At 44.0% G+C, this 27571-nt stretch overlaps 1 protein-coding gene across 1 annotated transcript in view; it reads left to right on the plus strand.

The window, feature by feature from the left end:
• Nucleotides 1–27571, plus strand: part of SRFBP1 (serum response factor binding protein 1) — an 82225-nt gene that overhangs the window by 14951 nt on the left and 39703 nt on the right. Inside the window, exons 2-3 of the mRNA XM_066603109.1 lie at nt 21035–21123; nt 24931–25003. Coding sequence (XP_066459206.1) covers nt 21035–21123; nt 24931–25003 — 162 coding nt within the window. The remainder of the gene's footprint in view (nt 1–21034; nt 21124–24930; nt 25004–27571) is intronic.

Here is a 27571-nt window from a genome sequence, read left to right on the forward strand (position 1 = left end):
TGAGTGCTTGCTTTCTGACCGCTAGCCACAGAAAACTTTGTGTTGTCATTCTGGCGACAAGTTGGACACAACTGTGTGTAAGTCAGGATGGGACAGCCACAACGGACACAGAACTATTGGTATTGGGGCTCTTTCCCACAAATGTGAATACGCAGCATATTATACTTGTAATACACAGTGAATAGAGCCCACTGACTTCAATGGGTTCATTCACAGCTACGTTTTTTCTTGTGTGTTTCATTCATGTGAAAAATCGCAGCATGTACTATTTGGTGTGTATTCTGCACCAAAATGGCCTATTGAAGTCAATGGACAGGAGTAAATATGCAGGAAACCTGTTCATTTACTGGATTTTTACGCATTAAGTCAATGAGATTTAGCTTTTGTTTTTCTTTTTTTCCCCTTCTTTTACAAGCATAAATACGCTACATATTAAAATAAGGGAGATTTAATAATACCTCCACAGTGCCACCTATTGGCAGGCAGCATTCCTTCAAGCCAAAGCCAGGCTTGTATAAAAAGTCTGACTTTGGCTTGAAGGAATGCTGCCTGCCAATAGGTGGCACTGTGGAGGATTTATTCCATCTCCCTTATTTGCATATTACCCAGAGGAGCGTGCATGGCCATTTGAGTTTCCTCGCTCACCGTCTCACCGTCGTTTCATACGCTACATATTTGCACACGTAATAAAACTTCTGAAGTTCCAGTCCTGTAAATTATAGGAGAGTTGCGTCTCCTACATGAGATTATTCCATATGATTAGCAGCAGGGATACAATTCTTACACCTAAAGTCACCGATGTGTTCAAGAATCCATTTACAACATTCTTCGTTTTCAAAGCATAATTGAAGGGACACTGGCAGGTGGCAAAACAGATGAGCCCTTTGGACTCCATCATCAGTCAGGTTTCTGGTCTAGAAACTGTCCCATGGCTGCACTCAGGAAACTCTCACTGACTTTACAGAATCCACATCTATGGGTATCATCTGTTCACTTTTTATTATGCAAGTGGTCCCTATCGGTTCTGAATAGATTTTCTGGCCATTCAAAGGGCTCACTCACACGAGTGTATGTGCACTGCATGTTGGGAGCATAATATGCAGCGTTGATAGCATTGTATGCAGCCAGCAGCCCTCGCGGGGCAAAGCAGATGTATTTAGAGAACAGACCACCCACTGTTCTCTAAATACATGCAAATGAAGCTAGTTAGGTACTAACTAAGCTCTTTAGTAGCTAATGCAAAATAATCGCTCAAAACATTCAGTTTCTGACAAATTTTGAGTGATCATCTTTGCGTGTACATGGGGCTTAAGTCCTGTAGCATGATTTTGTTGTATTATCGGCTCCTTTCAGGTTTTTGTCTGGGCATTGGTCTTTGGGAACACTCTGTTTCATTGGAAGGGGATGGGGACTTTAACAATGGAATAAACTGTTTGTAGTTTAGTTTCCAGTTCTTTAATCTCTTGTTTGTTTATAGTAAGAGTCAAGGAGGCAGTGCTATTGTCATGGATCCCATGTGTGAGCCTGACATCCAGATCACCATTGTTTAGACCATCAGCAAAGCTTAAAAACTGTTCTCCCACACCCTGCTAAAAGATGAGGGCTGTGCAGTTAGTAAGCCAAATTTTCGACCCCCTCACACTTTTCCACACTCTGGCTCCTTCATGAATGACTTGCGTACTACAATATGTAATAAACTTGGTAAAATGCTAACTTCAGGCTTAATTCATTATGTATTCGTATATAATGTTTTGAAGTCAGAGTTGGTACATTTCTACTCCATAGTCCTGTAGAAGAACCTAATATTCGGAATCCCAAAGGCTCCCCGTAGTATTCCCCATAAATGCTGGTGGTAGACCTGATTAATGAAAAGAAAATAATGATGTGTGACGATACGCGTACATGACAGCTAGTGCTAAAGAGGTGTACTTCACTGGTTTTTAGGTAGTAATGTATGCTTCAAGCCTTTGTGATCTCAAATAGACGAGCAGAAGGAACCAGGAGAGTCTCCTTTTTTGTGGACAGTCGCTTCAGTTTTCCTTTAAAGGGGTATTCCAGGCGGTGCTCGCTGTCCTTTGGGGGGTAATAGGCTGAACTGGATGGACATATGTCATTTTTTGGTCTTGCATACTATGTTGTGTTACTATGATTTAGTGATCCTGCACTGAGCAGGGGGTTGGACTCGATGACCCTGGAGGTCCCTTCCAACTCTACCAGTCTATGATTCTAAGGGACGTCATTGGCTGCAGGAGCCTGTAAACAAACAGTGGGCACAGAGGACTGAGCAGAGATGCAGAAGATGCAGGGAGTCGGGTGAGGGGAGTATAAGCTGACTTGTTTTAACCCATGGAGAGCCTGTTTATAATTAGGTAACAAACCCTTTAATATGTCCATGCTACCTGCTTATTAATCCATTAACACTACAGGACGTACCTTTGCCAAGAAAATGTCACATTGTGACGTCACTACGAGGAATTAGTCATAACTCGCTGCCTGCACCATGGGACTTTACCTTTACCATGGACGGGAGATTGACAGCCTCGTGTGGCACAGAGTATTAAGGTAGCAGAAATGCAGCCGCTCACGACCTGAAGGTTGTGGGTTTAATCCCTGAATGGTTCAGGTGGCTCAAGGTTGACTCAGCCTCCCATCCTTCCGCGGTCGGTAAAATGACTACCCAGTTTGGTGGAGAGTAAAAGATGACTGGGGAAGGCAATGACAAACCACCCGCAAAAACAGTCTGCCAAGAAAACCTCACAATGCGATGTCACCTGAGGAGTCAGTCATGACTTGGCGCTTGCACCAGGGGACTGTACCTTTACCATGGAGGGGCATCAAGGGAGATTCTCTTTCTTCAACGGGAAAGTGCACATAGACAGAGTGGTTCTTTTGGCTATCTTTTCCACAGTTCATACTGGGGTTATAATGTGGTGGTTTTTAGTTTTTGTCTTTTTGTGTATTGGTTTTGTGTATTGGCTTTCATGTTCCATACAAACCTATAACAAGGCCGGTATATACGAACCAATAGAAAGCTCGCCCCAGGATGGTGACTGCAATCTTTACAGGTCTCCATGTTCTGGAAAATAATTCAGTGGAATTAGGAATATGCAAAGACATCTGCTGATTTGAAAACTCAAAATACTCGAGGCAAACAAACATGGGGGGTCTCTTTCTGTGTTGCCCCACTGGCCTACCTTTGAAGATGCTCGAAGAATTTTTCAGAAGCCTCTGCAGGTTTTTTTTTATTTTTTATTTTTGTTATACAGGGTGGGCCAGGGAAAAATTAGCCCAGCACCTCACTCGCCCTCACTGACTGACTCACCACTAATTCTCTAATTTCCTTTACGTCCTTAATAGGAAAAGTAAAGGGGTCACAACTTGAAAATTCAATGCTAAGGGCAAGTGTATTGGCACCCCTATGTAATGTACCAAATTTAATTCTCTAACTTTCCAGTGTCATACAAACATGAAATTAGGCAGGAGCATTCTTTAGGTCCTAAATAGGAAACGTAAAGGGGTCACAACTAGAGATGAGCGAACGTGCTCGGCCACGCCCCTTTTTCGCCCGAATACCGCAATTTTCGAGTACTTCACTACTCGGGTGAAAAGTACTCGGGTGCGCCGGGGGGCGAGGAGAGGCGTGGCGGCGTGGGGGGTAGCAGCGGGGAACAAGGGGGAGCCCTCTCTCTCTCCCTCTCCCCCCCCCACTCCACGCTGCAACCCCCCGCGCCGCCACGGCGACCCCCGAATTTTTTCGCCCGAGTACGGAAGTACTCGAAAATCGCGGTATTCGGGCGAAAAAGGGGCGTGGCCGAGCACGTTCGCTCATCTCTAGTCACAACTCGATTATTCAATGCTAATTGCAAAAGTAAGTGCACCCCTATGTAATTTCCTGGTCTTGTACAAGCGTAAAATTTGGCGTGAGCATTCTTTAGGTCCTAAATGAGAGTGGGAGGGGTGGCTCATTCTGCAGAGGGACATCGGTACATGCAGCCTGAGGAGAATCTAATGCTCCTCTATATGTATACATATTTTATTCCTCGGTTACTGTAAAGTAACCTTGACTTTATAAATTTTTCAGTGCAAACACGTAAACACCTGTATCAAATGAACTCAGGCGAGTCCGGGTATATCGGCTAGTAAGAAATAAAAGCTGCGCTGTGATTGGTTGCTAGGGACAACAAATACAGATGTTTTTAGACCGCTTCCATAACAAAAAAAAAACAAAAAATGGAAAGCCTTCAGTTGGCTTTCTTTTCCGTTAGCTTTCATTTTTTAATTGAACAAATAGCACTGGAGACTGCAATATGTGCAGTCAAAAAAATGGGAACAAATGGAAAGCTTTCAGATTGCTTCCGTTCTATTTGTTTTCTGTCTTTTAAAGACGCTGCTGCAGTCGGTGGGGAAAGAACGAATCTGTTCATTTATTTTTTAATTCCGAACTATCATTGAACATTGCTGAGGTAATGGGAATACAGAAGACTAGAGATGAGCGAGCGTACTCGGAAAAGCACTACTCGCTCGAGTAATTTGCTTTATCCGAGTATCGCTGTGCTCGGGTCTGAAGATTCGGGTGCCGGCACGGAGCGGGGAGCTGCAGGGGAGAGCGGGGAGGAGCAGAGGTAAGATCTTTCTCTCCCTCTCTCCCGCCCGCTCTCCCCTGCTCCCTGCTGCGACTCACCTGTCAGCCGCAGCGGCACCCGAATCTTCAGACCCGAGCACAGCGATACTCGGATAAAGCACATTACTCGAGCGAGTAGTGCTTTTCCGAGTACGCTCGTTCATCTCTACAGAAGACCCATAACTAGCAAGCTGCTGTATTACCACAGTATTTGTGACGCGTCGACCACTGACCCTGGTGGCAGTACTTGCCATCCGTCAGTGGTCGAAGCAGGGGCGGAAGCTGGAACTTTGCCAGCTTCTGCCCTGCGATCGGACGGCTGCCGGAGGGACAGGAGAACAGCCGCAGCTTTCCGGTGAACGGGCCCGATAGGCACAGGTGAGTATAAATTTTTTTTTTTTCTGACAGATCCCCTTTAAAAACAAATTTGTCAGTAACCAGGCTTTATGCACCTTTATTTTAAGGGTAAAGCACCAATGAAACCTACATTTTCTATTATTGTCTCTTGAATTAAAACATCTCTTGCCAACTTGCTCTTTGAGAAGTCAATAATAAGATTGTTTCTTGCAAATTATCCCGTATCTAAAGTATATTGAAAAGCAGGCTGATCGTCGTTGGTCTGACCAAAAACGAGGGCATCTGCACGTCCTGCAGTGTGGGCAGCAGTGGTCACAAGTGTGCTGTCACTCCATTCCACTACTGGAGATGGCAGAATCCGAGCGCTCAGCTGTTTCTGGTGGTCCTATTGAAGTAAATAAAGTGCCAACATGCATGTATGACCTCTGCTGCCCACTCTTCTGTACGTTTCGGCGCCCTCTTTTTGGGATCAGTAAGGATCCTACTGGGTGGACCCCCACGGTTCTGCAAGCTATCCCCTATCCTGTGGATAGAAGAAAACTTGCAGTGATCTCACAACCCCTTTAATACAGAGCTATTACATCCATATATCCAGTGTATATAGAATATACATTCATCCATATATTCAATGATATGACCTTTTCTGAAAAAAATATTGAAACAATTAAATTCTTTGTTTTTTTTAGCAAAAGTGCATCAAATTAGGTTACAGGGATATGAGGTTGTAAAACAGGTCATAACTAGAGATGAGCGAGCGTACTCGGATAAGAGGTACTCGCTCGAGTAATGTGCTTTATCCGAGTATCGCTGTGCTCGGGGCTAAAGATTCGGGTGCCGCTGCGGCTGACAGGTGAGTCGCAGCGGGGAGCAGGGGAGAGCGGGCGGGAGAGAAGGAGAGAAAGATCTTACCTCCGTTCCTCCCCGCTCTCCCCTGCAGCTCCCCGCTCCGTGCCGGCACCCGAATCTTTAGCCCCGAGCACAGCGGTACTCGGATAAAGCCAATTACTCGAGCAAGTAGTGCTTATCCGAGTACGCTCGCTCATCTCTAGTCATAACCCTAGTGTACGCCTTATAAAATTGTATTTATGAAAATGGATTTTGTAATGAATTGCATTCATGGCCAGCGTATGAAGCACGTGCAAGTCCTTGGAAAAGGCCTGGACCTCTAGATATGAGTATATTTTTTAACCATACCATGCAGATTAGGAAAAACTGCCTGTGTTGCTTTGTGCTTGTATACATAGGAGTGCTTCCAGCAGCTGTTTCAAGGCTGCCACATCATCAGTTCTGTGATACCACAGACAAACTCAGTTGAAGAGAATGAAAGCCCTCCCTGCTCAACAATGCAAAACTTCATGGAAAGGTCTGTAAGCAAGCTCATTAATAATTATGGTCCATGAATGATATAATAAAACTTGTTACGCTGAGTAACCACTTTATGACTTGCGGTCAGCACTGCTTCCATGTATGCACACTTTATGGTTAATTTGTACATCTTACTATACAGAAGACTTAGAGTTGTTCAAATGAGAAATGTGGCTGCATCTTTTTGACACCTCCTCACCACATCTGAGTTCTGAGTATTGTAGTTCAACTCCCATTGAGGTTAATGAAACTTAGCTGCAATACCTGACACAAACTGTGTACTGGTGTGGGGCTGTTTTTGTAAGAAAGCAGATGGGGTTTCGAATCCTGATCAACCCCTTTAAAACGTAGTTCTGTTTTTATTCATCACTTAATTAGCTCTCTGGCACAGCTAGCTAAAAAACCATTTACACGCAAAGATGATCGCTCAAAATTCGTTCAAAAAATAGGGAGCCTCCAGGAGACGTTTGCAGATAACAGCAGGTGGTTTGTTCTCTGATTCAGCTCCATTGTTCTGCCATGGTGCTTTCAGCTGAATACAGTGGAATCAGCGCTGCCAAGGAGAACACAGCGTGCGGTCCCTGTTATCTACTCTCTGTCCGAACAATGGATTTTATGCTCACTTAAAAATCATCATTCGGCCGAAAAGTAAACGATGGTAGGATTTACGTGCAACGATTATCCCTCAAAAGCCATTGTTTGAGTGAATTTTGAGCCATAATCGTTGCATGTAAATGGGCTCATCTAGCGCCGGCTTTGATTGGCTGAGGCAGTTCTCCTGAACCAGTCATCGCCATTCAGTTATGCCATTCAGTGTATGGCTGTGATTGGGTCATCAAGCGCCGCCTCAGCCAGTCAGAGCCGGAGCTCGATTAACCAATCAAAGCAATTGGCTGCTTGAGGTGGGGTATTCAAGCCCTGCTACCAAGAAGAGATGCTCTGTCGGCGTTCAGGGCTACACTGAAGCCTGCAGATGCGACGAAGCCTAGTGGGAGGGACCGGAATGCTGCGTACTAGGTGAGTATTGCTTTTTTTTTTTTCTATGTAGTATAGCTAGGGCTTATTTACAAAGAAGGTCTTATTTCCCCCACCCCCCAAAAAACAGGGTAGGGCTTGCTATCGGGGTAGGTCTAATTTGGGGGAAACATGGTAGATTGTTCAAATAGACATTTTTAAAGCTTGGAATAGAGGTAGTTTTGGCGTAGATGCTATAAGACTGTCTTACCATGTTTGTGATGTGAAGAAAGATCATGAGAAAATATCAATGTCCTCCAGATAGCCGATACTAGCTCAGACAGATTCTTCAAATACAGTACGGAATGAAGTTGTGGAACTCTTGCACTCCTATAATGGTGTAGCTTAGACTAGGGCATCGCCAGACAATAAGGAGATGATAAATGGAATCTTATTGTGATCAGTAGGAAACTGCAGGTAGAAGTTCAAAATAAATCTACCACCGTTTCAAAAATCCTCTACAGGACTCGGGGTCTCCATGAAAGCTTGACGGCAGTGGTAGTTGTAGTTCAGCAGAAGCAGCAGGCTGGATAAAAAGCTGTGTTGCAGCTTAGGTGGTGGTTTAAATGATATACTGTGCATTTTCCAAGGAAGTTCAAGTGAGTTACAACAGACTGCAGAACCCAGGAAACTGAGTCCTGGAATGCATCCATCATGGTCTTTGCTCAAGCCATGAGTCCGCCGGTGCTGCAAACTATCAGGTAGACAGATGTGGCTGCACCTTGCCACACACTGATTTGGCTGTGGGCTATCTGAGGTGGCCACACCTAGGGAACCCCAGTTTTTACCCTTAACCCCTCTAGTGGGGATACCAGCTTTGTTGCTAGATCCTCAAGCTTGTACACAGTCCCGGTTATGTGGCTGCTGATGCTGCATTGGGCCGAGGTGCGGTACCTCTAGATCTGAACAGAGGTGTAGAGAAGAGAAAGGCTTAAGTCGAGGCTAGCAGCACAGGTGTGTAAACAAGGCCCAAGCTAAAAATGAGGGCAGGTAGCAAACAGAAGCGGAGTCTAAACTACAGAGCTAAGGGCAGGGAGCACAGAAGACAGTATCGTCAAAACCAGGAATACAGACTAACTGGGACCTTGTCATAATGGCTAATGAGACCAGTTGCTTAGACATCCTCCATAGGGGAAGGACGCCTGCTATAGATTGGTGGGGATGGCAGAGTCCTGGGAACGAGCAGAGACTGAGGAGCGCCATGCATCCTGTAACAGACTGACATCCAACTGCAAGCTCAGAAGTAGGTGAGCCACTGCGACACGCCATGACAGGCTGCTTCTGTTCTGAAGGCCAAGGGACCCACCGCGCTACTAGGTAGGTCTCTAATAAAGTGACCCCTCAGTTTGTGCCAATATGTAGCTTGCAGGTTTTTGCTTTAATTAAAGGGAAGGTGTCTCCTAAAATTCACTGAACTGAGTGCAGTAATTAAAGTGCCCAGTAGACAATCCTATGCTTAGATAAATGTCAGCCACAGACCTTGATTTCATCTGGGAGTGAGTGTTGGTGTCATGTGTCCGAGGTACCCGGACAGTGTCCTGACATCTGTTGTTGGATGATAGCAGGATCGGACATGGATTTAAGCATGTTTGGATCTTTGACCCCCTCTGTTGATAAGTGATGCTGGGGGTGTCTGGCAGCAACTTACTGCTCTATTGAAATAAATATGCAGCTCCAGCTGACAGCTGTCCCATGTAACCATCAGTAGGAGAAACTTTCTGCATGCTTTTATACGCTTAACGGAATAGTAACAGCATTCACTAAAGTCCTATTTAGACCGTCGTGTAACCGAATGCACCAGTGCTGACGTCAAGGTCGCTGGCAGTCGTGCAGAGCGTTTAGACAGAGAACACCACTGGATCGCGGCCTTCTTGCCCAGCGCTTCACATTCTCTATGAAGCGCTGAGTGGGGAACGTTTACACGCAGCAAGAAGCAAGTTATCAGTCATAACAAAAAGTAAACAAATATTAAACGATTTTTTTTTTTGATTTACATGGGAAGATAATTGCTCATTTTCGTTCCTCTGAACGACTTTTGAGAGAGTCGTCCTGTGTAAATGGCCCTTAAGCTCCCTGTCCGAAAAATTACTGTTTTAGGGAGGATCTATCACTTAGTCGGCAGGGGCTGTCTGCCACAGCCCCACTGACTCTTCTGACTCCTATCACAGGACTCTTGTATTATCATGCTCCTGATACTTTGAATCTGTTAAGTGGGAGGTTCACACCACTAAAGGCCCATTTATATGAGCGATCATTCTGCATAAACTATTAAGTAGCTACTTAATATCTATTAACCCCTTGAGTGGCGGGTTTCCTACCACCCTGTCGTGCCCACCAGGGCAGGTTTTTTAAAATGGTCTAATCATTGAATTTTAACTAGTTTTGCAGTTGCGTCTCAAGAGCCATAACTTTTTCATTTTTCCATTGACATGGCCATATGAGGGCTTGTTTTTTGCGGGACAAGTTGTGATTTTGTAAACAGGGGGGAGGAAAAAAAGAAATGGGGAAAAAAGAAAAAAGGGGCCATGTCATTAAGGGGTTAAATAATGTATTAACTTCCTTCTCTGGGTCATTACGACGCACATGGATACCACATGTGTGATTGTATTTTTGATTTTTTACAAAGTAAAGGGAGACAAGTGTTTTTTTTATTTTTTTAATAATTTTTTTACTTTTTTTTGTCCCTTTAGGGGACTTCCACAGGGACCCATCAGGACCCCTGATCACATTCCAGGGGTCCGATGGTGACAGCCCTTTACATGCTGCAGTGACAGCCCTTTACATGCTGCAGTCACATAGACTGCAGCATGTAAAGGGTTAACACAGCAGAGATCGGAGGTTTTCTCTGATCTCTGCTGTAAGAGCTGGTACCTAGCTGCCCTCTCACAGCTAACAACCAGCTCTCCCTGCCACAGAGACCATCGGCTTGCTTCTGACAAGCCGATGGTCTCTATGGCAACCTGTAAACAAAGCAGAACATTGCCGACATGCCGGCAATATCTTCTGCTGGTTTTTCAAAGCCCTTGCTTTGTTCTCTGTGGGACTGTGCAGGCAGAGCACACTGTCACAGCTTGTGGCATTGTGCTCTGCAGCTCCCATAGTGATACACAGCCCGGAAATCTTCCGGGATATGTTGCTATGAGCAGTGGAGCTCGTCACGGAACTTTTCCGGGCGTGCCACTCAAGGGGTTAAGTGTGCAAATGAAGCCTTTGCTTTTTTTTTTTTTTTCTCTGAGCGATCGGTTGGTGTAAATGTGCCTTTAAACAAACAAAAAAATCTGTTAAAAACTGATCATAACTGATGCAAACGGAAACTGTGCTCTTTTTGATGGATCAATTTGTATCGGGGACACATTTCTTGTTTTAACCCCTTAAGGACGAGGCTGTTTGGTACCTTAAAGACCAGACACTTTTCAGGGATTTTACCCATGTGGTGGTTTTACTGCCCTATTTTGTTTTTCCTTTTTAGCTATCAAAATTATTTTTGCTGTTTTTTTTTTTTCCTTTTTCCGTGGCACATAGGGCTATTTTTTAAATATCTTTTTTCACTGACTTTTTCCTGTTCTTTAGAGGATAAAAAGTAAAAAAGAAAAAAAAAAGTAACATTTCTAGTTTTTATTTTTTTTTAATTTGTATATTTGCGCTAAAATAAAGTATGGGAACGGGTTCATCTTGTTTCGGACGTTTTGATATATAATATGTATGGTTTTGGATTACAGGGTGCTAATAGCGACTGTTTTGGTTGGCACCGGCATTGAGTTCTTTTCTTTCCTATGTATATATTTATTGTTCTGTAATTTTGTTTTACTTGTTTATGTAATTATGTTTTTCTGTAATATCTATGTCCCCATGATGTCATATAAGACCTCTGGGGGACATTCATTTTTTTTTATTTGGCACTTTTCCACTGTAGCTGGGGCATCCATAGGAGCCCCAGTTACAGGGGGAAAACATACCCTGTAGTGACATTGGTCACTAGCAGAGCTGATCAGGGTCTGCTGGGACCCTGCAGCTCTGCTGTAACAGGGAATTCCGGCGGGCTTCTGTAGTGAAAGTTACACTTTCGCTTTTTGGTACACCGCGCTCAAGGAGCTCGGGGAAGGAGAAGGCAGAACGGGTTAAAACCCCCTCCTGCCTCCTCCAGGTTATCAGCTGTTATTAACCGCTCATAACCCGTCCTGCTTCTGCTTGATTGCAGAAGCAGGAGGCTTTAATCTCCGCCGTAATTTTACATACGGCTGGGATTAAAGCCCGGGACCAGGCGCCGTATATTTACAGTGCCTGGTCCTAAACGGGTTAAAAAGAAAGAAAATACGGTTCAGTTAAAGCATAAAAGTGAATCTAGCCTTAGAATGGCCGTTTGGTAGCCGTTATATTGACACTAGAGAACATCCACATTGGCGGTGGTCATTATCTAATTCTTTCTAGTAAAGTAACGTTACATAATGACGTCATGTCTAAGGCCTGCAGTTGAGAAGTGTTTTGGGGTAGCTGTCACTTTGAATTGTTACAATGTACTGTTTGTTCTCCGTCTCGTATTTCTTTTGCATTTCATTTGTCTTCCAGCTAGTTTATATCTTACAGATGGAATAACAGTACTCGAAAGTTTATTCTTTAGCACAAGTGATGTGGGGAACACACCTTAGTTTTTATTGCTTGTTATATAAATAATGGTGTTTTCTTTAATGTGGTCACTACTTGATATAACTTTTTTTTTTCTCAATGTGTTCTAATAAAGTAAGCTTGTGGGAAGGTGGGAACAACTGCTTGAACTTTCACTCCTAAACGTCACCTCAAGCCATCTTTGGTTTTTGATGATTTTTCTCTTTAGAAAATCCTATGTATCAAATGAAAACTTGATCTAGACATCGGCGATCTTCGTGTGTCAGTGGTCGGTCCCTGAGCCAATTCGGAGATATCATTTTCTAATCTCTTGATACTTGGACCAAGACCCTCACATTGCTACCTATAGTTTTCTGACCTGGCAGTAATATGTTTCCGGTACTTTTGGTCCCATAGCAAAGTAAGAAATAATTGCTTATCTCTGAAGTTTCACATTGGGTTAATGCCTAGAAAGCTTTGTGCACATTCCATTTAACTTATTTGGCTGGGTATTTGCTTATTTAATTTTGGCCTTATGACACGTCCAAGCACAATCCTGAATGGTTTTGGCAAAATATTCCTATGTGAAAGAGACACCAAAAATTGGGGTTTATTTTTCTAGTCTTTTAATAAATTACTGTCCCATTATGTGACTTCAAATCGTAAGGACAGGAAATCTTCTCGATGGTCTTGTCCTTCGTCAATGTTCATGTGAACTTTGCTTCAGTTCAAGTTAATGTTAACACTGTGGATTTTGTCTGAATGACTGCAAAAATCCCCAGTCTCTAGAGAACTGCCTGGTTTTGTGTCAGCAGTTCCTGCTGAGTGCCATAAGTGGTATTCTGTAATTGGAAGCTATTTTGAAGGGCTTGTACATTATCAGAAAAATACAGCTGCTTTATAGCAGAAATCGGACCACACTGTCCATGGGTTTTGTTTGGGATTGCAGCATTGCTCCATTAAATTGAAAAAGGCCCCCATATACAGAACAGAAAAGTCGTTCAAAGCTTCCGATTTTGGTGGGACTGGCCAACTTTATTAGTATGGGGACCTCCCAACTTGATCGGGCATGTTACATTTCGGCAACTGTTCCTTTTGTTCTCAGGGGAGATAAGCCACTGCCAGAGGTGTCTGGCAGCAGGTTCTTTTTCCCCATTAAGAAAACATGCCTTCTTAGCCAAGCGTGTGTCTACATGGAAGGTCAAGAGGAATAGTTGATGGACGAATGAGCATTTAGCTGACAGGTATTAAAGATGGGGGATCTAAAAAAACTGAGTAAGGCCTCCTGGACACAGGCGTATTTGCATTGCAGAGTCTGCGGTGGGCGTCCGCTTCCGGACTCCCGAGCAAATACTGCCCATAGTATTCAAAGGCAAAACGCCATTTCATCTCCATGAGCGGAAATCGATTTGTGATCTTTTTCCACTCGCGGAGAATAAATGCTGCAAATTTTTTTTTTCCATTGAAGTCAGTGGAAGCCGTCCTTCCCCTGGCACTTTCGCAGGGAGCACTGCAGAAATATTTTGGGATGCGTGTCACTCCCGAGCACTGGCAGCAGAAGCCGACAGACAGGTAAGCTGGGGTCACTGGCTGGGCACCAGGTTGAATGCCGCTGCAGGAATTCCGCATGGGGCGTCCGACCCGCCCATGTGCAGGAGGCCTTATATTAAAACGCACAACCTGTGGACTGGTATGGCACTGTTCTTAGAAGAAAGCAACCATGTTTTGTTTTGTTTTGTTTTTTTTTAATCTTCTACAATGTCTAATTTTTGTGTATCTGCACTTTTCTAGGTTGTGATAATTCAGCTGCTGAATGTATATACGTTATTACACATGACAGGGTACCCCAATATTCCTGCTCATGTTCCTTGGGCTACCTTTTTACATGAAGCGATTTATCGTTCGCACGAGCAAACAATGACCGAGTTTGTTTGTTCACCGTTTATTCAGGCAGACAAATCATTTGCTCATAAATCATTCAGTCGTTCACATTCACTGGTCCAGTAAATGTCAACTAAACGACCGCTGTTTACACGCAATGATGTGTAAATAAGCGATTTTTCCTGAGTCCCTCCACGACAGCACTGCCAGGGGAAGGATTTCCCTGCCTCTTCAGGGGCAGAAAGCAATGTGAAAAGCCCTTTAAATTAAACCTATGCACGCATCTAGTCCACTTGTTCCTTGTCCCTTGGGAGGAGTGGAAGTCCATCTTGACAGTGCTGTCTCCTTATGAAAAAAAATTTGCGTACCTGCGGACACCATTGCCGATGTGCATTCCGGCGGAAGGGTTGGTGCTTAGACCAGGTCCTCTTGGCATAAGTCCTGTACTTGGGCTATGTTCCAGCATTTATTGGACACCAGCGATTCTTAAGTAGCAGAAACTTCTTTGCAGAAAGGAGTCCCTACATGTGTCTCGGTGTGCCTCCTCTCTGCTGTCTTGATACAGTGTGGAAGGTGTCGGCGCTCCAGTGCCAGCGGAAGTGGTGTGGCAGCCATATTGAAGCCCTATGTATATTAATACATGGGACCAAGGGTAGATGGCAGCATGCTGTGTTGGGGGAAGTAGTGGCTGATGCTGGTGTGCCCTGGTCCCTCAGCTGAAGCCTCCTTTTCTCCTGCTCCTGTTTATGGAACAAGCGGAGTGCAGCAAGACTAAGCCCACTGGACCTATACCTGCCTCTAGCCCAGTAAGAGACATAGACACCCCGCTTACACCACAGAGTTGGGTCACTCTTATGGAGAGCCTTGTGGATGAGGGTAGTGAATTGGAGTCTGTATTTGACGGGCAACCAGCTCAGTGACTGGCACAGGGCAGAGGCGTCAGAGTAGTGGATCGACAGGAAGATAAGCCCCTGGCTGCCACATTCAGCATGGATTGGAGAGGGGAGGCCGGTCAGCAGCTAGTTGCAATAATCGAGCCGAGAGTGGATAAGGGAAATAGTGAGGGTATTTATAGGGTGTCATGCTGTATGCAGAACACATTACCAACACTCGCGCACATAAGCCTAGCAGAGCCCAAAGATTGAGCGGGACTGTAACAAAGCATTCTAGCTATGTTACATATTCACACCATAAGCTAATGTGTATACTGTATATATAAAAAAAAAAACATTTGTTACCTCGCATGTGTTGATGGAATAGGTAAACCATAGGTTGCCAGCCGATCATCTATACGAATACTTGTCATGCCTCAAGTTACATTGTTGCTACCAGCTAAGAATAGCCTTAGAGTCAATGCCAAAAATGGACTGAATGATATAATACATATTACTGGCTACAAATATATAAATCAATCACCCCAGATAATATATTGTCGTTCTTAACTTTCGATGCAAGCGTAAAGAAATGACCATGTTGGATTTCTAGAGTACTATACTGCTAGTGGGACATATTACCGGCTCTGGTAATGCACTCAGGTTCCTGGATAACAGTTGTGAAGCAGACCGGCTGTGCTTCATGTTCACAGCATTGACGAATAAATCTTATCAAGCCACACTTATTTTACCTAGCCGATGATGTAATATGAAACCACGTATCCCCCAAGGTAAGTAGCTGCAATATAAAGATGTAAGGTACAATATTTCAGTAACTACAAGATAGTGATCTAAAACATATCTTATAAAGGTGATATTAAGCTAAAAAGGATCATATATATTCACAAATGTCTATAGTTGTACTGTAAGTGCAATGCCTAATTGGTAATCTGAGTACCTGCCAACAAGCCCACACCACAAGCTGTATATAGATAATCCACAATTGTGGGTAAAGAATACTAAAAGTGAACATACATATTGTTCAGTTATATCGTACATTTGATCGTCTATCAAAATCTTGGTAGATTAAACGGTATAGTGAATAGATGATCCGGTTCATAGGTGCTGAACATGTTCCTATACCTAGTTCCAGTACAAGTAGTAGCGGTCCTGATGTTCATGAGTTCATAATGTCCCATGATGGCCCGGAAGCTCCGAAACATATACCCATGGTTACTTAATGAAGTGTGACTTAAAAAAAAAATCCTTTGAAAACCCCATAAATAAAAGCTCATCAGTCAAACCAGAGGGAGACAATCTGTTCAGGAGGAATATCCACTAGGGTTGAATGCTAATGACATCACCTCTGAATGTCAGTGGAAACACCATGGAAGCTCGCCACTTGTAAACCCTTCCTCTTACCTCCTCGGTAATGTAGGAAATGGTGAGCCACCATCGCCAGGACTTTATCCCTTGCAGTGTCACGTCTGGCCAAAAAGCTGTTGTAGATGTACCCTGTAGCGAAGTTCCTGCCATACATAAACCTCAGAGCAGGGGCAGAAGAGTGCGTGAATATACATTTCTGAAGCAGCAGTTAGTAAAGCTAAATAGTTCACATACCTTTCCATCATACAGATAGTAACAGATATCCGTGCGTGCCATGAACTGACATATCGTACAACTGCCACAGGGGAAAGAACCCTGCAATCTAACTCCCTAACCCAAATTTGTACTTGGTTAATAAAATGACCTCTTTTAGGTTACATGCCCATCATGCCATGAGGTGTGGCTTGGCTAGAATATGCCAAGATTATTTGGATAGCCCCAATTCTTGAATGCACTGGTTAAATCCTGAGGCTGTGACCGAGAATCCAAATCTGTACTACAATTTCATGCTGGATGCAAAAATTGTTATATATATATCTATCCTACTGTCAAAGCCATAACCTAAGCCCTTGCTGCAGAAAAAAAAGTATACATCATTTTAGAAGCGCTCTTGAGCTCCGCTGGATCTTCTTCCCAGTCCCCGCCACTATTCTTCATCTGTTCTGGCCGTGGATTGAAAAATCCCGCCTCTTGAAAGTGCTGGCTGTGATTGGCTGACACTTAGCCAGTCAGAGCTAGTGCTGAAAGAGATGAAGAACAACAGGGCCGGGGACCAGGAAGAAGCTGCAGCAAAGCCCCGGACAGCGCTTCTAAGGTGATGTATACTTTTTTTTTTTTTTTTTCTCCAGCACCTAGGGCTTATTTGCAGGGTAGGACTTATATTTCAAGCCCACCCCTCCACTACCCCCCCAGAAGTCCTCGCATGTGGTGCTACAAAGTCGCGTGACTTTGTAGCGGACCAGCGATGCGATTTTTCTCGTGGTGATGCCGTGTCCCCCGTGTGAACGAGGCCTAAGAGAAATCGCGTAATCTTGTAGATATAACTTTTAATGGCTAACAAAAATGCATGATGTTCTAGCGAGCTTTCAGACCTGCTCAGGGTCCTTCCTCAGAACAAATCTACAGACATATTTAATAAATACACATGATCACATGGGAGGGCATAAACATGGTGAACTTAATTTGCATTCGATAAATACCAGAGACCGAGGGTGAGAGGGCACAGACATGTTGGGATAAATAGCATTTAGATAACTAGCAGGGTGAGATGACCATAACAGTAAATAAGTAGTCCAGTGACCAGGAATGTGTATCTCTACTTCAAACCTGCAAACAAGCAAAATGGAATAATACCTCTACAGCGCCACCTATTGGATGGCAGCATTCCTTCAATTTAATGTATGAGTTTTTACAAAATCTGTAAAACAATGATTGGCTATAGCATTCTTCTGTGTGCTCTCCTTAGGGAGAGACTATGCCATCCCCCGACCCACTCACTCCCCCAGGTGTCTCCACACACCCTTCCTGGGGTGCTCTCTTTAAGGACATCCCTCTTCACCTCCTTCAGACCTTTCATATTCTCCACTGATGCAAGAACCCCACTCTGTGGTTCATTCCATTTCTTCTGTGACTTTGCGACTTGAGCTTGCCCTGCAGTATGATGACTCTCATCTACTCTATGTTGTGTCCGTGACCACAAAAATGTTTTGCCACAGGTAATTCATTCTTTCCCTTTCTAATTGTGTGGCGATGACCTCTCAGCCTGGCTTTCGGTTTTTGTCGTGTTACTTCTTGACACAGATCCACTTACAGGGCTGTGGGACGCAGCAAAAATTTTGTGGTTTAGTCGCAGGTTTCTGCCATAGTAGAGGCGGAAAGATCTGCATTGGATTTCATCTTCTGCATATATACCCTTCCAAGTAGATTCCTTGACCATAAATGCAAATAGCATTCCTGCAAGACGTCTGAGCTGTTGGGTATCTTGGGGGCAGAACAGTAGGATTGATGCAGAAATCTAGAAGCCGTGTAGCGGGATAGAAGTGTCATTGACGGTCATATCTAGGAGTATCCGCTCATCTTGGCCACAGAAATGTCTCCATGCGGTCGCTATTACATGACTCGAACATGGTTCTGTTTAGTTGCTGAACATGTAAATTAATGGTAATTACATCTGCATAACCATTTTTTTCATTAAGCGATCTCTTGGTCTGTTAGTTGGACACTTGTCTGCGTTCCTTATTCCAAGCCTAGAGAAAGAAATCCAGGTTTCTTGCCAAGTAATTTGTTTTTTAAGCTCCACTAAGAGATTTCCTGTTTGCTCAGTTGTGGGAATATGAGAAATTGCCAGTATGCTAATGTCAGTTTAATTTATGGCAACCTTTAAAATGGCCAATTCATCATGAAATGTATTTAAGGTATACAGTAATGCACAGTGTGTGTATCATATATCACAGACCCATACGGCAGGTGCCATACACTCGTTTGTGGTACACTAATGAGCGTTCTTATCTTAAGCTGTTTGCAAAGCGCAGCAACCCATTCGCTTTCTATAGTAGCGGCTGCATTATGCAAATTGTATAGTCGTCGTGGCAACCGTTTAAGGATTGCTACATTCTTCTCTATATTCTGTAGACAAAACTGCTTTGACCCGTTGAAGTATGGACTACAGAAGACCTCTGAAGGTGTCCTGTGGTATATGGCGCCAAGACGTCGGCGGCAGATCCTCGAAGTCTGAGGCCTCAAGTCCGCGGGTGTACCAGTAGAACTCTGCGGGTCTCCACATGGCTTCACAAAAACTGATAAAGCGCTGCCCATGCAAAAGTATAGGGCTATGCTGAGAAATGGGCATGCCACCATCTTTTTCTCACGTGGATTTACGCGCAGGGTCTACACACTTGCATGGGTTAATGAAAGTCCATTGACTCCATTCCATATGACGTGTCCCTGCAGGGCACGTGTAATACACGCTGAAAAAACGCCCATGGACATGAGGCCTTATAAGTTGTGAGGTGCAGCCTCCATGGTTCAGACTTGGTTTTCAAGAACATCCCACAGATGCTTGATTGAGATTGACATCTAGGGAACTTGAAGGCCAAATCGGCAGCTTTTTGAACTATTTGTCATGTTTTGCAAGCTATTAGCAAACCATTTTTACAGCGTGCAAGGGATGTTATCCTGCTGAAATCGTCTGCTACCATTAGTAAACACCATTGTGATGGTCTGTAGCAGTGTTTTAGGTAGGTGGTACATGTCAGAGACCCTCTGTGAGATCCTTACACCTGCCCGCCTGCCCTATTTAATGCCTGATCTAAACGACCCCTGGACGGGTGCCACCGTCACAAGATACCTACCTAAATTACACATTAGAATACAAATGGTAGAAAGCTGCAATTGTACAAATGGGGGACGATGTGATTTACTAAATCCGCCATGTAAATGTTATTCCACAACCTATTAAATGGAACCCATTTGTATACAGAATATCATGCACTTCAGTCCCGACAACGGCTCCGTAATGTTTGCTCACATTGTTGGGGTTTGTGTTTAGAGTAATTTATGCTGATGTGTTTTGCTTCACTTTCTGAAAAATAAGACTATCAATGGAGGTCATTGCTTTAGAAGTCTGTCCGCATTCACACATTTCCATAGACCTCATTAGCTGACAGAAACCTGGCTGTTCTACCAATCCTGGTCCATCGCAAAAGGTGGAACGTTCTATGAAAAGTGACAATATGTACCAGTTACGTTCTCCAGAGCCCTCGCATAAACACCCTCGGACTTGTAAGCTACATTGCTTTTTATTAGACCTTTTTTTTTTCCTGCTTTTTATAGTGTGAAGAAGTTCTGCTTATTCTGTATGTCTTCACCATTACTTTGTAATAGTTGTCGCAACTAATATATATAAACGTATATAGGCACATGGCCTAAAAGGTATATATTATTATATATAATTATCCCTTTTAGGCCATGTATATACGTTTGACTGCATATGTCCCATGCAGCCAGAACATAGGTGCTGTATATATTTTTTTTACTTTAACCCTTTGCAATCCAATTTTCCTAGGGGTCTTTCTCTTTCTGCCATTATACAATGGTGCCATCTGCTGGCTAGAGCCAGTACTGTGGTATTAGACATGCTGGAGAGGCCCCCGACAACAGAGCAGCCAGTAATATACAGTAAGAATACCCTGCTGGATGTCTTCCGACATCAGAAACTGTACAGCCTTCAATCAGAATGTCTTTAGACGTCAGACAGTGGATTGGAAAAGGTTATAGTCTGCCTTTTGAATAAGGTTTTGGGGTTGAATGCTTTTTTGTTTATACATTTTTTTTCTCAAATGTTAAGGCCGGCTGTCCACGGGCAATGCGGTATCCCGCAGTGAAGCTCCGCCACGGGAGCCGCCGACCGGGAGCAGGAGCCGCCGCCAAATCTCCGCCAGTCAGCCTTATCTTATAGCTAGGCTGACCACGGTGAATCGGGGCAATTCGCAGCATGCTGTGAATTGCCCGCCACGAGCGGAGAATCGCAATGATTCTCCGCTCGTGGACAGGTGCCGGCACTTTCGATAGCAGTGCTGTGGAGACATATGCCATTCCTACTGACAGTAATGTAAAACACAAAAAACATGTCAAGCATACGTTTTGTGGGACAGAAAACTGTGGTATGTTTTCACTTTTCTGTCTCCCAAAAGAAGGACACACATACGGTAGTTACAAGCCTATGGGTATATCAAGCAATAGGTATAGAAGCCTTTTACCTTTTAATGCTCTTTGGCATGATTTCAGGTACCGGTGAGCTGGGATGTGTATAACTATTGTATTTACTGCAGACTTTGTACTTCAGCATTGTCCACTCGTGTACTGATGCGCTTTCAGCAAGTATTTCCCCCTTGATGCTGCTTACTCACGCTTCTCTGGAATCTCTTTATTCCCACAGGTGGTGAAGATGCGTAAAGATGTGAGGAAAGTCAAAGCACTGATAATTCGCAAACTAATCCGGCACGTTGCGAAGTTGAAATCCAAAAAGTTAGTCATTTTATATTTTTGTTTATTTTTTTATTTAATTGCTGCTTGTCCTGAAATCTGTTTTACATATACATAATGTGTTCCTCCTTGCATATGGGAGTGCTTGATTTATTTATGCTTGGGGCTCATTCCCTTGGCCATATGCATAAATGTAGCGCTTTACTGCAATGGGAGCTGGCGGTGAGCCTGACTATTGCTGCGTATGGTAGCGATGGTGAACTGCGCAGGATCGCATATCTCATGTACGCGGTCATGCGCAGTTTGACTTGTTTCTTCCTTTTTAAATTCCACACTCTGTCTCATAGTAGCGTTGCATATACACAGTGTATTGTGTATGTACAGCGCTGACTATGGTCCCACCCATAGAGAACAGGGCTGTACACGTGTAATACCCAGTGAGATAGAACATGCTGCATTCGTTTTCATGCGCGTATTACATGCATTGTATATACGTTAATGTGAATGGGTCAATGAAAATCAATGTACTTTCAATGACCCCATTCACTGCGTATTACCTGGTGAAAATATGTTTGTGGGAATGAGCTCTAAGTCTTTGTTCACATGGTGGAAGTTCACAGGGTATTCCCTGTCCAAATGTGCAGAGAGTAAAGTAATGTTTGGGATGGAGCACTGCAGTGTCCCCAAACCTCTTGGAACTTTTCTGGGCATCCTCTGTTTTTAATATACGATCTTTTCATAAATAAGAATGGTATCGGCCCTATTCCTCCATTGGACTGAGGATGATGGTCCTGTTTACAATTATGTAAAATCAACACATTAAAAAAATAAATAACTAAATTCTTCAAAATTCAAGGTTTCTCCCCCACCCCCCTTTTTTGAGTTTTAAACTGCAAAAAACGCCTAGACAGAAACTATGTGCATGTCATCACTTTCCTCACAAATCTCCTGTATCACATGTATCAAACGCATTTTACTCACCTAGCTTGTAGGTTTGACGGCGGCAGTGCAGGCTGACCACTGAGCTCTTTCCTCCAGCGTCTGAGTGTGCCGACCTGTAGGCTGTGCAGAAGCCGAGGGGAGAGGTCTGCAGTCACAGACTGCACTGCTGCCGCCAGACTGGACCTGCAGGCTGGGTAAGTGGATTGCCTGTAAGGATGCTGCCCAGTCCAAGGCCAATGGGAAGGTCCTTATTACTACTGGGAATACCGTGTGGTCACTTATTACTATTTTGGCAACTAGAGAAGGGAAGGAGGGGGGGTGCACTATTACTACTGGAGCCACTATAGAGGTCACTGTTATAACTGCAGCCACTATGGGGGTCACTATTACTACTATGGCCACCTATATGAGGGGCACTTACTATGGGGATCACTATTACTATGGGGGGTTCCTCTTACTACGCCATCACTATTAGGGCTCGTTCACACAGGTGTAAGTGCATTTCAGTCAAGGCAAACGCTGCATATTTGCGCACTCAAAGAGCGCAGACCGGCTCATTTAAATGGCGCATACATTTGCAGTGAGTACGCTGCGCAAATACGCTCACGTGAACAAGCTCTTGCTATAGAGTCTTACAATTACAGTCGGCCCTTTTGAAGGCAGCCATAAGGCTGATGTGGCCTTCAGCGAAGATCGGTTTGACACCAGTGTCCTAAATGCTCCCTTACTATATGATAGTAGGTGGAGCCGTGGAAATATTCCTTTCTGCACAGACATTGTACAGCTAAGTTTTCCAACTTTATACTTTGTATTGCTGTTAAAGTCATTTGCGCCCTACTGCAACATAACTTTCCTGGACATCTTGTCTGGCTGGTCCTCAGATCCGATTCCATAGATCATAGAGAGTTTTTAAAGTACTTCCTGACTGGACTCCTGGTATTCAGTGTCCCTTTCCATGTGTTGTTAAAATGGTATGTGTATGGCTGGTGTTGTAATCTAAAATATAGTGACCTAATAACTGAAAATCTACAAATTTGGAGAGTGGATTACATTTTTTTTTTGTGATTTTAAATAAAATGGATATGGTTTAAAAAATCAAAACCCAAAATCAGTCAAGAGCGCTATAAGGCTGGGTTCCCACGGGACGCAAACCTTGCGGAATGTCTGCAGTGAGACGGCACTGAAATTCTGCGAGATTTTCGCAGCAAAAAGGCTGCTTGAAACCCAGCGCCATTTGATGAGGGGGTGAAGCGGCTATTCTGCAGCGGAATACAGGCGGAAGTCTCTCCCCATAGAGAGAAGAGAGCCCGCAGCAGAAACGGCAATCCAATTGACATGTCACGGATTTGAATTCCCCGCTGCATGTCAGTTTCCGCGCAGCTTGTCCGCCACGGACTGTCGGCAGTGTGTGAATGACATTTTTGCAAATTGCTTCCACTTTGCTCCTCAATTTCAGGTTTAAAAATGTCTGCGGAATTTCCATGCAGAATGTCCGCACAGAAATTCTGCAGCCATTCCACCCTGTGTGAACCCAGCCCAAGGCCTCATTCACACGACCGCAACATTTTACCAGCCACGTATGACAGCACACACGGCCATGCGCAGTGCGATGCTGTCTTTTTTTTTTTTTTTTTTTTGCATTCCCCGCTCTGTTTCATAACTGGGTTGCGTATGAATTGCCTACCATATGCAATCTATTGTTGCATACGCTGCCCATACAAAAGTATATAGGGCTCGTGCTGTGTGGTACGCCGAGAAATAGAGCATGCTGTGATCTATTTCTCATGCTTATTAACGCACTGCGTTTACATACTAATGTGAGCAGATCAATAAAAGCCTATTTACTTTCCTTGTTACCATTCACCGCGAGTCACTCGGCCGTAATACGAGCCGGAATCACGGTCGTGTGAATGATCCCTAAGACGTTGTAATACAGGACCTAAATGTGAATCAATAAGCAAGATAAATCTTATTCCTCCTCTCAGATAAATAGTAACCGGAGACAATGTTACTACAGAACCATGAATATGAATGCCTCTGTGAGCAAAAGGTCCTAATACAGAACACCTGTGTGGTATAACTAACGCATATTGCCTGCTGAGGATTCTGTATTCCCACCACCCAATGCATGTGTTTTTTTGCACTGCTTCATTAGGAGATAGAATAGGGGATAACTTTATTATTGATGGAGTCTGATCTCCGTGGCCCCCATTGGTCAGAAGGCCGCCACATAAATGGCGAGGTGGTCTTGCACGCTTACCTATTCATTCTTTTGGAGTGCCGGAGTTTGCCGTGTGCTTTTACTATGCTATTTAGCGAAGCTCCCATTGAAATGGAGTGGCAATGTGCATGTGAGACCTCCACTCCATTAATGCGGGGGGCACACATTCTCTGGATCGATGGGGGTTCCCAGCAGTCAGACCTCCTACGATCATAAAAGCCGTCTTGTGGAGAGGGGATAACTTGGCACGACTCCTTTTAACCTTGGTTTGTATGGTTTATAAGATGCTCCTTACATTGTGTCTATTGCATCGATGTGTATTCACACCATGCGGGCACGGTATTTTGTTACTGGTGTTTTGATTAAACTTTCAATAAAACGAGGTTAAACCAAATGGTGGCTGCAGCTGTGTATGAGAATACAGTGTAGATGTGATCGGTGAGCATCCAGTCCCCGTCCCACCAAGTGTGTAAGGACAGCTAGAACAAGACGACTCTGCCAAGACAACCGTTGTATGTCAGCAGTACCTCTCTTGTGTTCTGTTTGCCTCGCAGCTGATAAGATGAACATGCAATGAGTGTGATTATACATGGTATTTACATGTCCACATAACTCTTTCTTCATTAATCACCGTTTATGCTGCTTGTATTTCATCTTTTAAACTCCATTCATTTACATTTTATCAGGGGAACAGAAGAGCTAGTACTTAAAAATCAAAGACGGGCACAAAGACTTCTTGAAGAAATTCAAACGATCAAGGTAAAATGTGTTTATTGCTCCATAGACCCTTTATTCCATATGCGATCCGTTATAGCACTCGTAACTCACGCTGACAAATCAACTGGAACATTTGAGCTATTTTAATCCAACATTTTTCTATGTTTTTGTTATATTTCTTCTGTGATCTTGGCTTATTTTGGCGCACATGCTTGCCAGGATGAATGTACATTTGTTAAGGAATGCATGCACTTTTTAAAGGCTGGAGTATTTGCTGTAAGTCCTCAGGAAAAGGAGGAAAGTTCCTGTGTTAGTAGACTTGTGGATAGCAGAAGTGAATGCTGACATCATGCTCACACTCCAGCCAGTTCTTCATACATTTTTAGAAGATGCTGTCATTATCCTCTCTGTGCCCAGAGCTCAGGAAAATCTGGACAATTTGGAATAAAGTGCTCTGAAGACTGTCTGAAGATAAGAACTACATGCCTTCCTACAGCTTGTGGGCTCTTATAATATACCCTTATATTTAGTATAAACGTGAACGCAAAGAGGTAAGGGTTAATCATTTATAGCAACAGACAAATCGGTATGCAAATGAACAGACAAAGTCTGACATTACGTATGGTATTCAGTCGGTGACCCACTATTGCACTTTACATCCCTAATACAGAAGTGTGCCACGGCATGACCACGGGGTCTTCTGACCTGAACTCCGAGCTTCATACATTCCTATGCTTAGAGTTCGTGTCAGGAGACCTGCAGTCAGGCCAGGGTGCACTTCCGTATTATGGGGACACAACGGAGGCTGGAATACAGTAGTGTGTCACCAACCTTATACTAATAAACAATTTGAACATTAGGAGTGAGGGCCCTGTTCACAAGAGCTTACAGTCTATGAGGAAATAAGGGTGACACAATGGTCCAGCCAGCTTTTATACTAAATAGGGTGACGATACATAAAGCTGCATGAGCCAGCCACCAGCCACTATCTCTGTATGGTCAGATATGAAGTGCCTTTGAGTGCACGGAGAGTGAGGTATACTTTGGGATGAAGAGAGTCAGATTTTGGGGGAGAATGCAGAAGGGTAGACAGATTTGGGTTAGATTATGCGAATGTGATAGGCTTCCCTAAAGAGTTTGTGGTTTTTGCAGTACACTTAAAACTATGTGATGGGGAAGCACATTCCGGAGAACAGGTGCAGCTCGGGAAAAATTTTGCTGAGGGAAGTGGGAGGTTCAGATTATGGAGGAATTTGGTCTAAAATCATTAGCAAAATGGAGAGCCCAGACAGGGCGGTCGACCGAGATGAGGGCAGAGATTTAGGGTGGGGCAGCCATGCGGAGAGCTTTATGGATTAGCAAATCGCATTGCTTATGCTCATTGATTCTGCAGTTGTATGTCTTGGGTACCTGTTTTTATGCCACCCAATTAAATTTTGATATTAACATCAATAGTGCTGCATTGTATAGTTGACTGAACATGTTTTTATAGTGACTCAGTATAATATCCTGATGGGTTACTGTGGCATACGGCACAAAACACAACTCTTTACAAAGAATACATTGCATTAATGCTTATGAGCACGGAATATTCATGAGGAATGCAGTTCTTTATTTGTTTTCCTCTACCTGCCCTCCGCTGCTGAGTGATGCCGTTCACTGTATATTTGTACAGCGGCTGCTTTCACTACCAATTTGAGAAGGGCTGGAGATGACCTTTCAGACCTGGATTTATAATATGCTACACTTAGCAGAGGCAGCATATTATACGCTTACCGTATATACCGGCGTATAAGACGACTTTTGAACCCCCGAAAAATCTGCTCTGCAGTCGGGGGTCGTCTTATGCGCCGGTAATACAAAAAAAAAAAAGTGTAAAAAAAAAAAAAATTATTACTCACCTCCCACGGCGTTCTGTCGCGCTCCGGCAGGCTGTCGCTCGCTCCGGCAGGCTGTCGCTCGCTCCTCGTCCCCGGCGCAGCATAGCTTTCTGAATGCGGGGCTTGAAATCCCCGCTTCCAGAAAGCTAATACACACGCCGGCAGCCATGACATCATTGAATGGCTGTGATTGGCTAAAGCACACGTGGCTTCAGCCAATCACACTATTCAATGACATCATTGAATGGCTGTGATTGGCTGAAGGCGCACGTGTTAGCAATCACACCCATTCAATGATGTCATTGAATAGTGTGATTGGCTGAAGCCACGTGTGCTTTAGCCAATCACAGCCATTCAATGATGTCATGGCTGCCGGCGTCTGTATTAGCTTTCTGGAAGCGGGGATTTCAAGCCCCGCATTCAGAAAGCTATGCTGCGCCGGGGACGAGGAGCGAGCGACAGCCTGCCGGAGCGAGCGACATCCTGCCAGAGCGCGACAGAACGCCGTAGGAGGTGAGTAATGAATTTTTTTTTTTTTTTCTCCACTGTATACCGGCGTATAAGGTGACAGTTGGGGGGTCGTCTTATACGCCCTGTCGCCTTATACGCCGGTATATACGGTAGATTCTTTCAGTGCAGTATTTCCATGTATGATTATTTTAGGACAAAGAGAAAGTTATAATCTAAAAAATACAGTATATAAAAGATCCTAAGACACACGGGGTGCACC

Source organism: Eleutherodactylus coqui, chromosome 5 (assembly GCF_035609145.1).
Source record: "Eleutherodactylus coqui strain aEleCoq1 chromosome 5, aEleCoq1.hap1, whole genome shotgun sequence".
Lineage (NCBI taxonomy): Eukaryota > Metazoa > Chordata > Amphibia > Anura > Eleutherodactylidae > Eleutherodactylus > Eleutherodactylus coqui.